Source organism: Hirundo rustica, chromosome 16, assembly GCF_015227805.2.
Source record: "Hirundo rustica isolate bHirRus1 chromosome 16, bHirRus1.pri.v3, whole genome shotgun sequence".
In the NCBI taxonomy this organism is placed as follows: domain Eukaryota; kingdom Metazoa; phylum Chordata; class Aves; order Passeriformes; family Hirundinidae; genus Hirundo; species Hirundo rustica.
The window spans coordinates 6117725-6130267 of record NC_053465.1 but is presented as its reverse complement, the minus strand read 5'-3'; the positions used below and the strand labels follow the sequence as shown (position 1 = coordinate 6130267).

At 49.9% G+C, this 12543-nt stretch overlaps 1 protein-coding gene across 9 annotated transcripts in view; it reads left to right on the top strand.

Annotated features, from left to right (window-relative positions):
- Positions 1 to 12543, top strand: part of KCNQ2 (potassium voltage-gated channel subfamily Q member 2) — a 75377-nt gene that overhangs the window by 22111 nt on the left and 40723 nt on the right. For all 9 annotated transcript variants that reach the window (XM_040080036.2, XM_040080033.2, XM_040080032.2 and 6 more), the window contains exons 2-8: positions 1848 to 1938; positions 2781 to 2907; positions 4007 to 4182; positions 5059 to 5184; positions 7335 to 7445; positions 8334 to 8429; positions 9119 to 9213. In XM_040080036.2, the coding sequence (XP_039935970.1) occupies positions 1848 to 1938; positions 2781 to 2907; positions 4007 to 4182; positions 5059 to 5184; positions 7335 to 7445; positions 8334 to 8429; positions 9119 to 9213 (822 nt within the window). The remainder of the gene's footprint in view (positions 1 to 1847; positions 1939 to 2780; positions 2908 to 4006; positions 4183 to 5058; positions 5185 to 7334; positions 7446 to 8333; positions 8430 to 9118; positions 9214 to 12543) is intronic.

Genomic DNA, 12543 nt, shown 5'->3' with positions numbered 1-12543 from the left:
AACGTAGAAGTTTGCAGCAAAATCTGGGCCATTCCAGGAATGCAGCAACCTAGTTGCAGCTCCTTCTCTCCTGGAGTTTGGGATTCTGCTTCACCTGCCACAGTGTGGGCAGCAGTGGGGCCCCTTCTCCAGCTCCCAGGGCATGGTCCCAGCTATCTGGAGGATGTTGAGATGGATGGAGAGCATCTGACTGCAGGGCAGCTTGTGGTGGGATTGTTTATGGCAAGAGTTTTAAAAGACCAGCCTGGGGAGAAAAGATCTTGAAGTGGGACCTGGAGGAGACATCATGAGTGGGATTGCAAGTGAGGTTTTTTACTCTCCTGAGGTTGTCTCAAATGTCTGCGCACCAAATCTGGTGTGAGAAGGAGAAATTTGCAGTGGGAAATCAGGCAATTATCTGCTGGATGCTGGATTCATCTTGTGGCTGATAAATCTCACCCTTGGCTGCGATGGCTCTGAAGGTCTCTCACTTTCAGCACCACATTTCATCCTGTGGTTCAAATAAATACAGCAAATCCCCCTATTTTTACCTGTTACTGTGACATTAATGGTCACTGCAAAGCCACAAGCACGACCTGGTGGTGTGAAACTCCTTTTCCTTATTCACCAAAAAGCAGCAGCCCCCACCAGCAGAACCAAGCCTTATAAATATTCACAATGCAGTTCATAGGAATGTGAGACAAAGTCAGACAGATGAATTATTTAATGCTCTTAAAGAATGCAGCTTTTAGTTTCTCCTTGCACTGGCCTACTTTATTGTATTAGTAAATCGATCCCCAGTAAATTAATTTCCCTGCTTTTCTTGGAGCAAGCAGTGGGCAGGGGTGGAAGCCTCCATCCTTGAGCAGATGCCAGGACACCTCTGCAGCTGCGGATTGAGGCGCTGAGTGTCAGGAGAGAGTCGAGTTCCTGTCACTCATCCGGTGCCCTTTGATTTGCATCAGAACATCCAGCGCTGGGCAGCCTTGGTGGGGGCAGGCAGTGAGTGACAGGCTGGGGTGGCACTGCCCGGGCACCTTTTGGGAGCCAGCCCGTGGATGTAGATGTCCATGAGGTCTGGATGCGTGCTGGGGTTTGAGCATCTCCCCAGTTTTGTGGTAAATTAGAGGCTGAGAGAGCTGTCATCCTTATGACAGGATGAGGCTTCTTTTGTCCCTGAAGAGCTGGGACAGAGCCCAGCCCAGCTCCCTCCCCAGTGCCAACAGTGCCAAAATCACATTCCCTTGGGCTGGATCAGACCCCTCTTCTGTCCCGTGTCTGGCCACCCACCTCCCAGTGGTGCTCCAACAAACCCCAAACGTCACCAGTCTTTCCAGGCAGCGGGGAGTTAACGTGCAGTACCTGCCTGAGAAAGGAACATTAAATCCACCCAAAAATGTCCTACTCTGGCAAGAATTGCAGCACCACTTCTGTGTGAGCTTTTGTGGATGCAAATGCATAAGCAGAGCATGAGTGGAGCTCACGCTCAGCCCATGCTCCTGCTCCTCAGCCAGTCTGCTCCCCTCTTATCCCTGTTAGAAATAGCCCTGCTCATTTGGATGCTTTTGGGGGCGTGTTGCTGAAAGAGCTGACACTTCCTTGGAGAAAAAAATGTCAGAAGTGATCAGAGCTGCCAGCTGGAAGGGGAACTGGGTTGGCACTGGCCAGACTGGGGATAGTCCAGTGGGTCCATCCGCACATTACCCTTGCAGTTAGCAAAACTGGGCACTTACCCTTTTTACATGGTGTGCAGTAAATACTCAGAGAGAAATATACCCGAAATTGCCCTCCGAGTTCTTCAGATGAGTATGAAAATTTACTGCCATTAAGACTGACCTTCTCCCTCTCTCCCTTTTCGTGTTCTTTAGTTTTCTACTAGTGTTCTCCTGCCTGGTGCTGTCTGTCTTTTCGACCATTGATGAGTACCAGAACAGCTCAGAAGGGGCCCTTTACATCCTGGTAAGTGGGGGCTGACAGTGAGGTATTAAAATAAAGTCAAAACCACACAGACCCCTGAGACTGGGGGTGTTTGAGGCAAGAATTTAAGCTGTCCCTTGTCAGAAGTCCTGTGGGTCAGAAATGGGAAAATTTTTTTAAAAATCCAGGGCTGCCAGATTCACCTGTCTCCTCTCCTTTTGTCTGTTTTCCCCTTCCCCATTCCTGCCCTACATCAAAGCAAAAGGTGCTGCAGACTAATTAGGTCTTCGCTGGGTTTGACACGTGAGAAAGGTGAGACAAGATCTCAGAGGGAAGGGAGCATGCACAGGATATTCAGGTGGAGATGGAAAGAGATGGAAGGAGCTCGTGTGGCATCAAGGGATGGAGGATCTACACCCTGTCTGCACCAGATCTCCCTGTGCACACTGGCAACCAGGCGGGTTTTCTGGGGAAAGAGCTGAAATCCCCTTTTGTCATCCTCAAGGATTATTCCCGCTCACTGATTCCCATCCCTGCTCTTCCCTCAGCATTAACTAGGTTGAGTCCTGGAGACTGGCGGTAGGGAGACAACGAGGTGTTCATCAGTCCTGTGATGGGGGAACGAGCACAATATGAGGAGGTGTAAAACTCCAGTTCATGACTACGACGTGCAGCACCTCTCACCGTGCTGGGGAGGGGGAGGGAAGATGCAGCAGCAGAGATCTGGTGATCTTTCAAGCCTGGGCTCTCTGCTGAGTGGTGCAGGCAGCTCAGCGATGTGTTTTCTGAGGTGTGCTTTTCCGAGGTCGTGGGTTTGTCCTGCATTCGGGAGCGTGCTCTCCATCACTCTTTTTGCCCCCACTAATGGCACAAATTCCTCGCAGGAAATCGTCACCATCGTGGTGTTTGGGGTGGAATACTTTGTGCGGATCTGGGCCGCCGGCTGCTGCTGCCGGTACCGGGGCTGGAGGGGCCGGTTGAAATTTGCCCGCAAGCCTTTCTGTGTCATTGGTAAGAGCGGCAGGAGATTGCCCAATCCAGCATGGCTTGCGTCGTGCTCCGGTGTCTTGCATGTGTTTTGGGAGTTAAACTTCAGCTGCTTCATGGTCACCTTGAGAAAGGGAAAAAAGCCAAAGGCAAAAGTCCTAATCCATGGCCATGATTTTTTGTGATTCATCACAGGGCTGTCCCTGTTTTTGCTGACCTGGGAGCCATCCCGGTGCCCTGCATACCTCAGGAGTCGCTGACAGCTGTCCACAGCCACGGAAACAGGGTTTAGCCAGGAGAAGCTGAGCACAGGAACTGGAATCCTGCAATCCTGTGTCCAACCTCCACATCAAATTGTTCCCAAGTCATTGAGACTCCGTGTCTCACTTTGCCTTCCCTGGTGCTGCTGAGCAGCCTCACAGGGGAGCTGTGAGACTTAATTAATTATTGTTTGTGAAGCACTCAGTGGCTCTCCTGTGAGAGGGGCCATCCGGGCACAGCAGTGATATTTTCTGGGATTAGAGATGGACAGAGTGGCCGTGCCCTTTGCTATGGAGACTGCCTTTGTCTGGGATCATATGCAGGATTTCAGTTTATTCTACAGAAAAACACTCTTACAAAATTTGTGTAGCAAATTGGGGAAGGAGGTTTATGGGATCTTTGGCATGTATTGAACAAGACTTTTTTTCTTGGCCTATTTCTTGAACTTACTTTGTCCTTAAGCACCTTAAGATTACTATGGAGAATGCCTATATTTTCATTCCCGGTTGAGATGGGGGGAATTCCCTGCTCTGTGTAAGAGGCAGCCATGGCTGATAAAAGAAGGGGCCTTTGCGAGGATTTAATCCAATGTTAACACCGAATCAGATCAAAATGCAGTCATTGCAGCATTTCACCCATTTCCTATGGGAATGATGAATGTGGAGAAGGAAACCAGGATGTTTCCACAAGGTGTGCAGCGGCTCCTTTCATCCAGTTGCAGATTAGTGGTCAGTCCTTCCAGCACGGGGCACAAGCGCAGGAGACGCGTGCCACGCACCGCCCGAGGCCGTGGCAGTGCCGTTCCCTTTGGGGGTGATCTGGCCGCGCTCCCTCACCCTCTCTCTGCCCTGTGTTCCCACAGACATCATGGTGCTGATCGCCTCCATCGCCGTGCTGGCGGCGGGGTCCCAAGGGAACGTCTTTGCCACCTCGGCACTCAGGAGTCTGAGGTTCCTGCAGATCCTGCGCATGATCCGCATGGACCGGCGCGGCGGCACCTGGAAGCTCCTGGGCTCCGTGGTCTACGCGCACAGCAAGGTGAGCAAGGCGAGGACGTGGTGCTGCTCTTTGTGTTCTCCCCACCAGGGACGCTGCTCTGGTTCAGCTCTCCATCCCAGAGTTCTTCCAGGCCTGGGGAGATCGGAAGGACACCGTAGGTAACGCGGGGGAGCAACACAGTCAGAGACACGAGGTGTGATGGAGTGCTCCACCTGTCAAGAATGGAAGGGAGAGAGAGATTCCAGTCATGGAATCAATCCCCTGTGTAAGGGGATCAGTTTGGGAAGAGGTTGTTGTTAATTTTTTTGTTTCCTGATGCTGTATTTATTAACACTTCTCGTGCTTCTTTCACTTTCTTTTCCCCAGAGGAGCTTAGCCAGCTTCTCCGGCACTGTGTAAAAATCATAGGAAACGTGTGGGTCTCCTTTTTCCACCCTTGCACTAACTTAATCCAAAAATAATCACTCCTGTGAATTCCACATTAAAACGTCCCTGCAATTGGGGGGGGGTAGTCCATCCAGACCCCAAACTCACAGCTCCTCCTCCCTTAGTGGACTGGACCTGCCCTAAGTAGAACCTCCAGGTATCTGCAGGTTCCTATTTCAGTTTCAGCTCCACTTCCCTGTGTGAGCTGGGGAAGTATCAGAGTTTTTAAAGTTTCAGTTCCAATTCTTGCCATAATGGAGCTCTCAGCACTCCCTTCTCCATTTGCTGTGTGTGTTTGGTTGGTTTGGTCTTGAGGCCTGGCAGAGCCACGGTCCCATCTCAGAAGGTGCCATCACTGATCTCCAGCCAAAGCCCCAAATCCTAAACAAATGGGAAAAGTTCAGATCCAGCAGCAAGCAAGAAACTCAGCGTTTGGAGACATGCACCGGGACTGCAATTATTCTCTTCTTTCTTTTAATGATCTCACAGGAGCTGATTACTGCCTGGTATATTGGCTTCCTGTGCCTCATCCTGGCCTCTTTCCTGGTGTACTTGGCCGAGAAGGGAGAAAATGAGCACTTTGATACATACGCAGATGCACTCTGGTGGGGTCTGGTAAGTAATTTCCATAGAGCAGCTGCTGGTTATTAAAATAAAATGTCCATTAACCCTCCATCTTCTATCACTTACGTGAGGTATCGACTTAGAGAGTGCTTAGTTAACATTTTGATTAAATGGCTTCGGGCTGTTCCATTTAGCTCTTTTTCTTACATAAACCTCATAGAAATTGTTAGGGGATCACATTTCTGAGTTAGCTGGAGCTGCAGGGGAACTGAGAACCCGTCTGCTCCCAGTCGTGGGACTGAGCTCTATCGTGACAGAGGTAGATCAGAGAGAGATCCCACCCCACAGGGTGCCTTGATCATTGTTTTGACAAGTATTGCTGTCCTTTAATTATTTAAATTGCACTTGGGCAAGGCGCTGTTGAACGCGCTGGAATAAATTTCATAAAATTAATAGGGCCTAAGTAGCAGAAAGACTCCAGTGGGGCGAGCACTGCCCGTCACATCTCTGCTGAAAGGGCAATACTTGTGGTTTGCTGTGCGTGTGCATGTGAATTATGGGATTACCCGATTAACAAAGAGAGAATTAATGACGTTCTTATCTTCTTGCGTTATTGTTCTTCTGCTCCATCACTAGTTTGGCCTTGATTACAAAGCACGTAATGAAAATCCCCGATCTGATCAAATCCCAATAACAGGCTTGGGGAGGAATCGGCTGATCAAGCAGCTCCTCCATTCCAACAAAGGGAAAGAGGCAGTAAATTGCTTTTCAAGCCCCTTAGTTAGGAGAGAAAAATAAAAAACAAAGCCCAATTTGACATAACGAGAAAATAAACAATGAGGAAAAAGTGACAGCCCAGATTAGAGCTCAGTCTGGGGAGAACCATGGGGCAGATTTATCCCTTCTGCTTCTGAGACTGTTTTGCCACTGAGAAGTTCAGAAAAAAAATTGAGCTTCATTAAAATAAACAGTTTTTGTCAGAGTCCAGCTCACGGATCCGACATGGGCAGATGTTGAGAGATGGGATAAATCAAATTTCAGGTTCAGATGCTCATCCTTTGTTTGGTCTTAGTGTATCCAACACTCATTGTCTATAGAATTTACAAAAACACTGTAAACCAGCTTTGCAGTGATTTTGGAGAGCCTTGCTCAAAATCTGTGTTTCAGCAAGGATTAGCCACATTGATGCATTTTTTAACCACTTGGTCAAAATAGCATCTAATTGATAAGGCATTTAGTGCCCCCAATTAAAAGGCGTTTTGGGATCCTACTTCCATTTGTGTAAGAGTGATTTTTAATTCTAAATGGAACGCATGTTTCCAATGCCACATCATTGTGGTGTCAGCTCCCATCCCTGGGGCCAGCTCTGTCCCTGGAGGCTGTGTGACAGGGAGAGCCCTTGGGATCAGAAGTCTCAAGGATGTTTCTAATCGAACCATCCCTCTCTGCCTTGCTCTGCCAGTCCCAGGCTCTCCAAATCCTCTTGGAAGCCTTGGGGAAATAGCCAACATTTCCCACTAGTGATGTCCATGGACTGAAGTGGGAAAAAGTGTCTCCCCCGGCAGCTGGAAATTCAGGGGGCTCTGCTTCCAACAAAACTCTTGGGTCCTTCCCCAAAATACAGACCGCAGCTTGCCAGCTCTCTCTTGGTGCATTGCAACAGCACAAAACCCATCCCTAAATAGGGTGGTGTGAAGGAACCATAATTCCTCCTCTCAGCCTAACAAGCCGTTTTTAAATAGGGGAGTGGAGACCAGCTGATGGGCACTGCTGGGAAGATGGGGAATAAACAGCAGCAGATCTTTGTGCAGTGCAAATAGCTTTCCTGAGCTGCCAAAAGGGAGTTTGGGGGCCCGGTGCGGGTTCGCTTCCCCTGCCCAAGGCACAGCCCCTCCCGGGGGAGGTTCCGAGCTGCCGCCAGCCTCTGCACCAGATGGCAGCTCTCTCTGTGACAGCAAAAGGCACCAGCACGCTCCCAGCTGGTGTGAAACCCAGCAGGTGAGCAGGGCGGGTGTTGGGGTGTCTCTGCATCCCAGCGTGGAGCTGCCCGTCCCTGCCGGTCCCCGAAGTCCCGGAGCCTCACCGTGCCTTGGGCAGCTCGGGGCAGGCGGTGACCCGGCTCCTCCCTGTGCCACTCGGCTGCTGTGCCAGTTCTGGCTGCGTTGTTTCAGTTTCAAGGCTGGGCACTGATCTCCCTGCAGATCACTCTCACCACCATCGGCTACGGGGACAAGTATCCACAGACCTGGAATGGGCGGCTGCTGGCGGCGACCTTCACGCTCATCGGCGTCTCCTTCTTCGCCCTTCCTGCTGTAAGTGGGGGGTGCTGAACTCACCTGGGCCTTGTCCCCAGCCCCTGGAGCTGGTGGCACTCTAACAGCCACAGCGTGATGCACTCAGACACCTCCTGACTGTGATGTTCTGTGACTTGTGAATCAAAAAGTGAGGGGGAAAAAGGGAGAGCCCGTTTGAATATCCACAACTTGGGCATCGTGTGCATGAGCAAATGGGATGGGAGCTTTCAGTTTGGCTCTGCACAGTTATTCATGGAAGCAATAAAAAGCTTTTTTCCCCCAGAAGGCTGTTCCTTGGGGTAATTTAAGATGAAAGAGAGTAGTTTTAAAGTGGATATTAAGAAGAAATCCTTCCCTGTGAGTTTGGGGAGGCCCTGGTACAGGTTGCCCAGAGAAGCTGTGGCTGCCCCATCCCTGGATGTGTTCATGGCCAAGTTGGATGGGACTCTGAGCAGCCTGGGGTAGTGGAAGGTGTCCCTGCCCCTGGCAGGGGGTTGGAATGAGATGAGCTTTAAGGTCCCTTACAACCAACGCAGTCTGTGATTCTGCAATTGCACCATTTCAGCAAATTCCCCCGTCCCTTTGGCAGTGCATTTCAGTGTGTTGCAGGATCTGGATTCCTATGGGGATAATCTGCTGAATGACAGTGTGCTGCGGTTCTTTTGTATTTTATCCGTTGGCTGGAGGTGGTTTGGGAAAATTTGCAATTCCAGTGAGTGCCAGCAAAGTCTGCTGCCCCTTGGAGAGTGCCTGCCACGGCTGCCGGGGTAGAGGCTCCTTTCTTCCTCTACGTTTGAATCAAAAAACAAGCCAGGAAAAAACCTTTGGAGGGAAAGCTGGCCACAGTTTTTAAGTGGAAGCTTAACTAAACCCCTACTAGTTGCAAATTGTTGTTCTCTTCCCCAGGGCATCTTGGGTTCAGGATTTGCTCTGAAGGTGCAAGAGCAGCATCGACAAAAACACTTTGAGAAGAGGCGAAACCCAGCAGCGGGCCTGATCCAGGTGAGGGTCACATCCAAGGAGCCTTGTGGCTTCATCATCCTGGTTTTGGGGAGCTTCATAGACTTCTAGAAGATGGGGAGGAGACAAATGGAGCCGCATGTGTAAGGTGTGAGACAGCAGCTGGTGACTGGTTTTGTCTGGGAATAAATGCCAGGAAATCAACCGTAGGAAAACAGCATATGTGGTAGAGTATCTAGAGAGGAAAGGGATGGAATTCAGCAATCAGCCAGCTCAGCAAGACAAATGCATTAGAACAGTCTGTTTTCACCCTTTTTTGCTCCCCAAAGAGAATATTTATCCTGATACAGAGGTACAGTTGGGAGCATTTTCTTCACAAGAACAGATGTCCGTGCAGAAGGCCGGCCTTGGTGTACATCTTGGAGAATTGAAATTAGTCATTTTACATTCCCCTGCTCCTCTCTCTCTGCATTTTTCACTTCTTTATGAGCAGCAACACCCACCCTGACCTCAGCCTGGCAGCGAATGCCTGGGACCCGCAGCATCTTTAGCTGGGCACACGTGGTCAGGAATATCATGGTACCTCCCCAAGTCTGTCACTTACCAAACCAGGGAGAAGGCAGAACGCTGGATCCATCCCGCAGGACTCGGTGTTGGTTGAGGTTTATAAACCCAGGGGTGGTTCTGGCCAGTTCTGGGTGCACAATCTCACTGGGTTTTCTCCTGCACAGGCGGCTTGGAGATTTTATGCCACCAACCTGTCGCGGACAGACCTGCACTCCACCTGGCAGTACTACGAACGCACCGTCACCGTCCCCATGTACAGGTACCTCCTCCTCCAGCTTCCTCCTCCACTGCCTTCCTCGTGATGCCACTGTCTCCATAGTTATTTTTGCTATTTGAATATATAATTTTGCCTATTTATTTACTTTTTTTTCTTTTTTTTTTTTTTTGGTTGAAAAAGTTGATTTTGAGCTCCTAAGGGCTGGTATATGCTTTTACTTTCGGAGGTTTTTTTGCGTTGTATTTTTTCATTGTTTTTCTTTTTGACTTGGTTTTAATTTCCGTGTTGCTTTGTGTTTTGTTTTTTTTTTTTGGTTTTTTTTTTGTTTCCCATGTCTCTCTGTGTGTACATGCTCTTCTTTTCACCTTTATTTCTCCACGCCTGCTGGTAGTTGCATTGTGTTGTGACAGTTGCCGTGCCCAGGTGTGAAGACCTCCCTCCAAGCTGCCCTGGATCATAGGTAAACACCACCCTCACCCTACCTGCAGCTCCTCGTGCCCTCTCAGGCTCTCCTTGCTGGCCCAACTGGTCTCTAATGGTCCTTCTACCTTTCAGCAAACTTCTCTCCCACCCTTGACCAGCCTGGTGATTTCCCAGGTGGATTTTCCCCGGGTCTTCCTTTCCTTTCTTTTCCTTTTTTTTTTTTTTGTCTCTAAGAGGAGGAAAACTAACTCGGGATTCAGGGAGCGTTTTCCCATTTCTTGTATCTCATTTATCCATCCCAGGGTGTTGACACAAGCAGGGAATGACATTGGAACTGTGATGGATGAGGCTGCTGAACACCAGAGTGTTTTATCAGCACCCACCTGCCTTGCTCTACCTGCAGTAAAACCAGGCAGGTTTTTAAGGTGAAACCACACAGGTTAGAGCAGTGCTGTGGCAACCCATAATGTCCTGGGGTTTGGAGCTTCGTGGAGCTGGGGACAGAGTCCCCTGCCATGCCTCCCAGCCCTCCAGGACATGGGGAACCGCCGTGTCCTTCATGTCCCCTTGGGCCTGGTGGCTTCCTCAGAAGCTGAAATGCACAATGTTCCATTCATTTTCACCCCACACCTCCCTGTGTCCTGGGCAGGGCCGTGTGCCCCTTGCTGGTGTACTTTTAGGGGCCATCCATGACTCTCTGGGCTTGTAGAAGGGTTAGATGTGTTTGTTGGACATTCCTGTAGCTCTGTGGGGTTTTGTTGGGTGTGGTGGGGCTCCCTGTGCCCCATCTCCCCGCTCCCACGCAGGGCTGTGCCACTGCAGGAGTAATCCCTTCCTGTTTTCCCTACTACTAGTGCCTTCTAGCCCTCAGGCAGACAGCCTGGATGTATTTCCTGGGGTAAGCTTTGGCCTGTACTTCAAACACAGCAGCCAACCTCTTAACCCATCATAAAAACCTGTGGGAAGTCCCATTGTTGTGGTCACTAAGTTCTCATTGGATTCATTCCCAGTGTGTGTCTGATTGGTTGCTTTTTCCCTAGAAATTTATGAACCAACTTGAAGATTTTGTCTAAAAAATCCCGAAACAACAAGAGCAACAACCCAACAGAACAGAACAAAGCTGTTTTCCAATAGCATTACACCCACCCATTGAAACTCTCCCTCCCAGTACCCGACCTTCTGGCTGTACCTTTGCAGCACTGCCTGGGGTCAGCTACTGGAGAGGATGAAGATGGAGCTTGGCCCAAAATCCACTGCAAAATTCAGGCACTCAGGGCTTGTTTTCAGTGGACTTTGCCAGATTTTACTGCTCTTTGAAATACTGAACTTGCCATGCAGCCAGACATGCAGTGACACCCTTTTGATTACCTGCTACATAAACCCCTTGTTAAAACCTGTATTTCCACAGAGCTAATATGCAGGAAGAAATCCGAGCTAAAGATCTCCAGAAAAGGCTAAATAGAAAGTCTGGGAAGGAGAAAGAGAAAAAAAAAGTAGATGGGAGAGCCTGCTTATCTTGAGTAAGAAGCCAGGACAGATTTGTAGCAGGGTTGTAGCAGTTTTTCTGGCTGCTGCTGTGGGTGCTGCTCAGCCCCACAGAGCAGTGTCACCCTGGGCTTCCTTAGGAATGGATTCCTCTGGACTCTCAGCTTCTGCCTTAAACCCCATCTCCTGTTTGTGCACAGATCAAGTGAACATCACCTGGGCGAGTGAGCCGTGGGTGCACCAATGGATTCAGCCCTCTATGAAATTGCCTTTTTTTTTTTTTTTTTTTTTTTTTTTTTTTACCAAAAAAGCAGTGAACCCCTACCGACTATATTTTGAATGCTGTCAAATAAATTAAGTGGATTTTTATTAAAAAAAAAAAAAAAGGGAGTGACTGTATGTTCTGGCTGCAGCTTGCATCACTCACACTGACCATCTCTCCTTGCCTCCCCACTTCCCCAAGCCAGCTGGCAGGCCCTGGCAGCCCTGTGCTGCTGCTGGAGCTGCTGCAGCCATGGCAGCACGTCAAGCCCAGCAGCCCCCTAAGGCCATGGCTGCTGGCATGTGGCTGCAATGCACAGACTGGTTTGGAAGTGGGCTTGAGGAACACAAAATCCCTCTCTCTGGTGCCCAGGGATGACCTGCAGTCACCACTACCTCGGCATCCTTTCTGCTCAACACTGAGCTGCTTATCCCTCATAGCAGGAGCCTGTGCCTTTAGCTCATCTCTCTTCCCAAGGCATCTCTGGGAAGGCTTGGCTGCTTGATATGAGGAAGTGGTTACACATGCCTTGGAGGAGCTCACATGGCTCCAGAGCATCACTCCAATCACTGCAGTAGAGCTACTCTGATCTGTTTTGGGGGAAAATGAGGTGGCCTCCGAGAGAATCCCAGATTTCATCTTTAAATCTGGAATGTGGCAGAACCAAATTCTGAATATGCACAAGGCCTCTGTGTTGAGTTGTGATGCATGAGTTGACTTGGTGCACCTGGATGTCATAAATAATTTGTTGTGCATCAGCCACTGGATTTATTGGAAAAAAATCTGCTCTTATTGTCACTCATGAGAGCAGGGCCTTGAACTGAACAACCATCCGATACTGGTCTTCACTAAAAACCCAAACCCTGGGGCACATCCTGCCCATTCAGCAGCCCAGCGCAGGGAGTGCCTGGCAGGTGGGTCTGAGGGCTGTGGATGTCCCATGGAAGGTCTCTGGGAGGCCCCCACACTTTCCCTGCCCCGTGGTGCCCATTTGCTCTTGGAGCAAGGTGCCAGCTGCCTGTCCCCGAGGGTGACACGGCCGTGCCGTGGCTCCTGAGCCAGCCACAGCGGGAGCCAGCTCAGCCCACGCTCCTGCGCTCGCCTGTGAGCCTGGCCACAGCATCTGCTCCCGGGGACACACTTCGTTCATATGCTAATTTTCTTTATTCTGTTTCTTTCCCCCTCTTCTCCACCCCAACTTC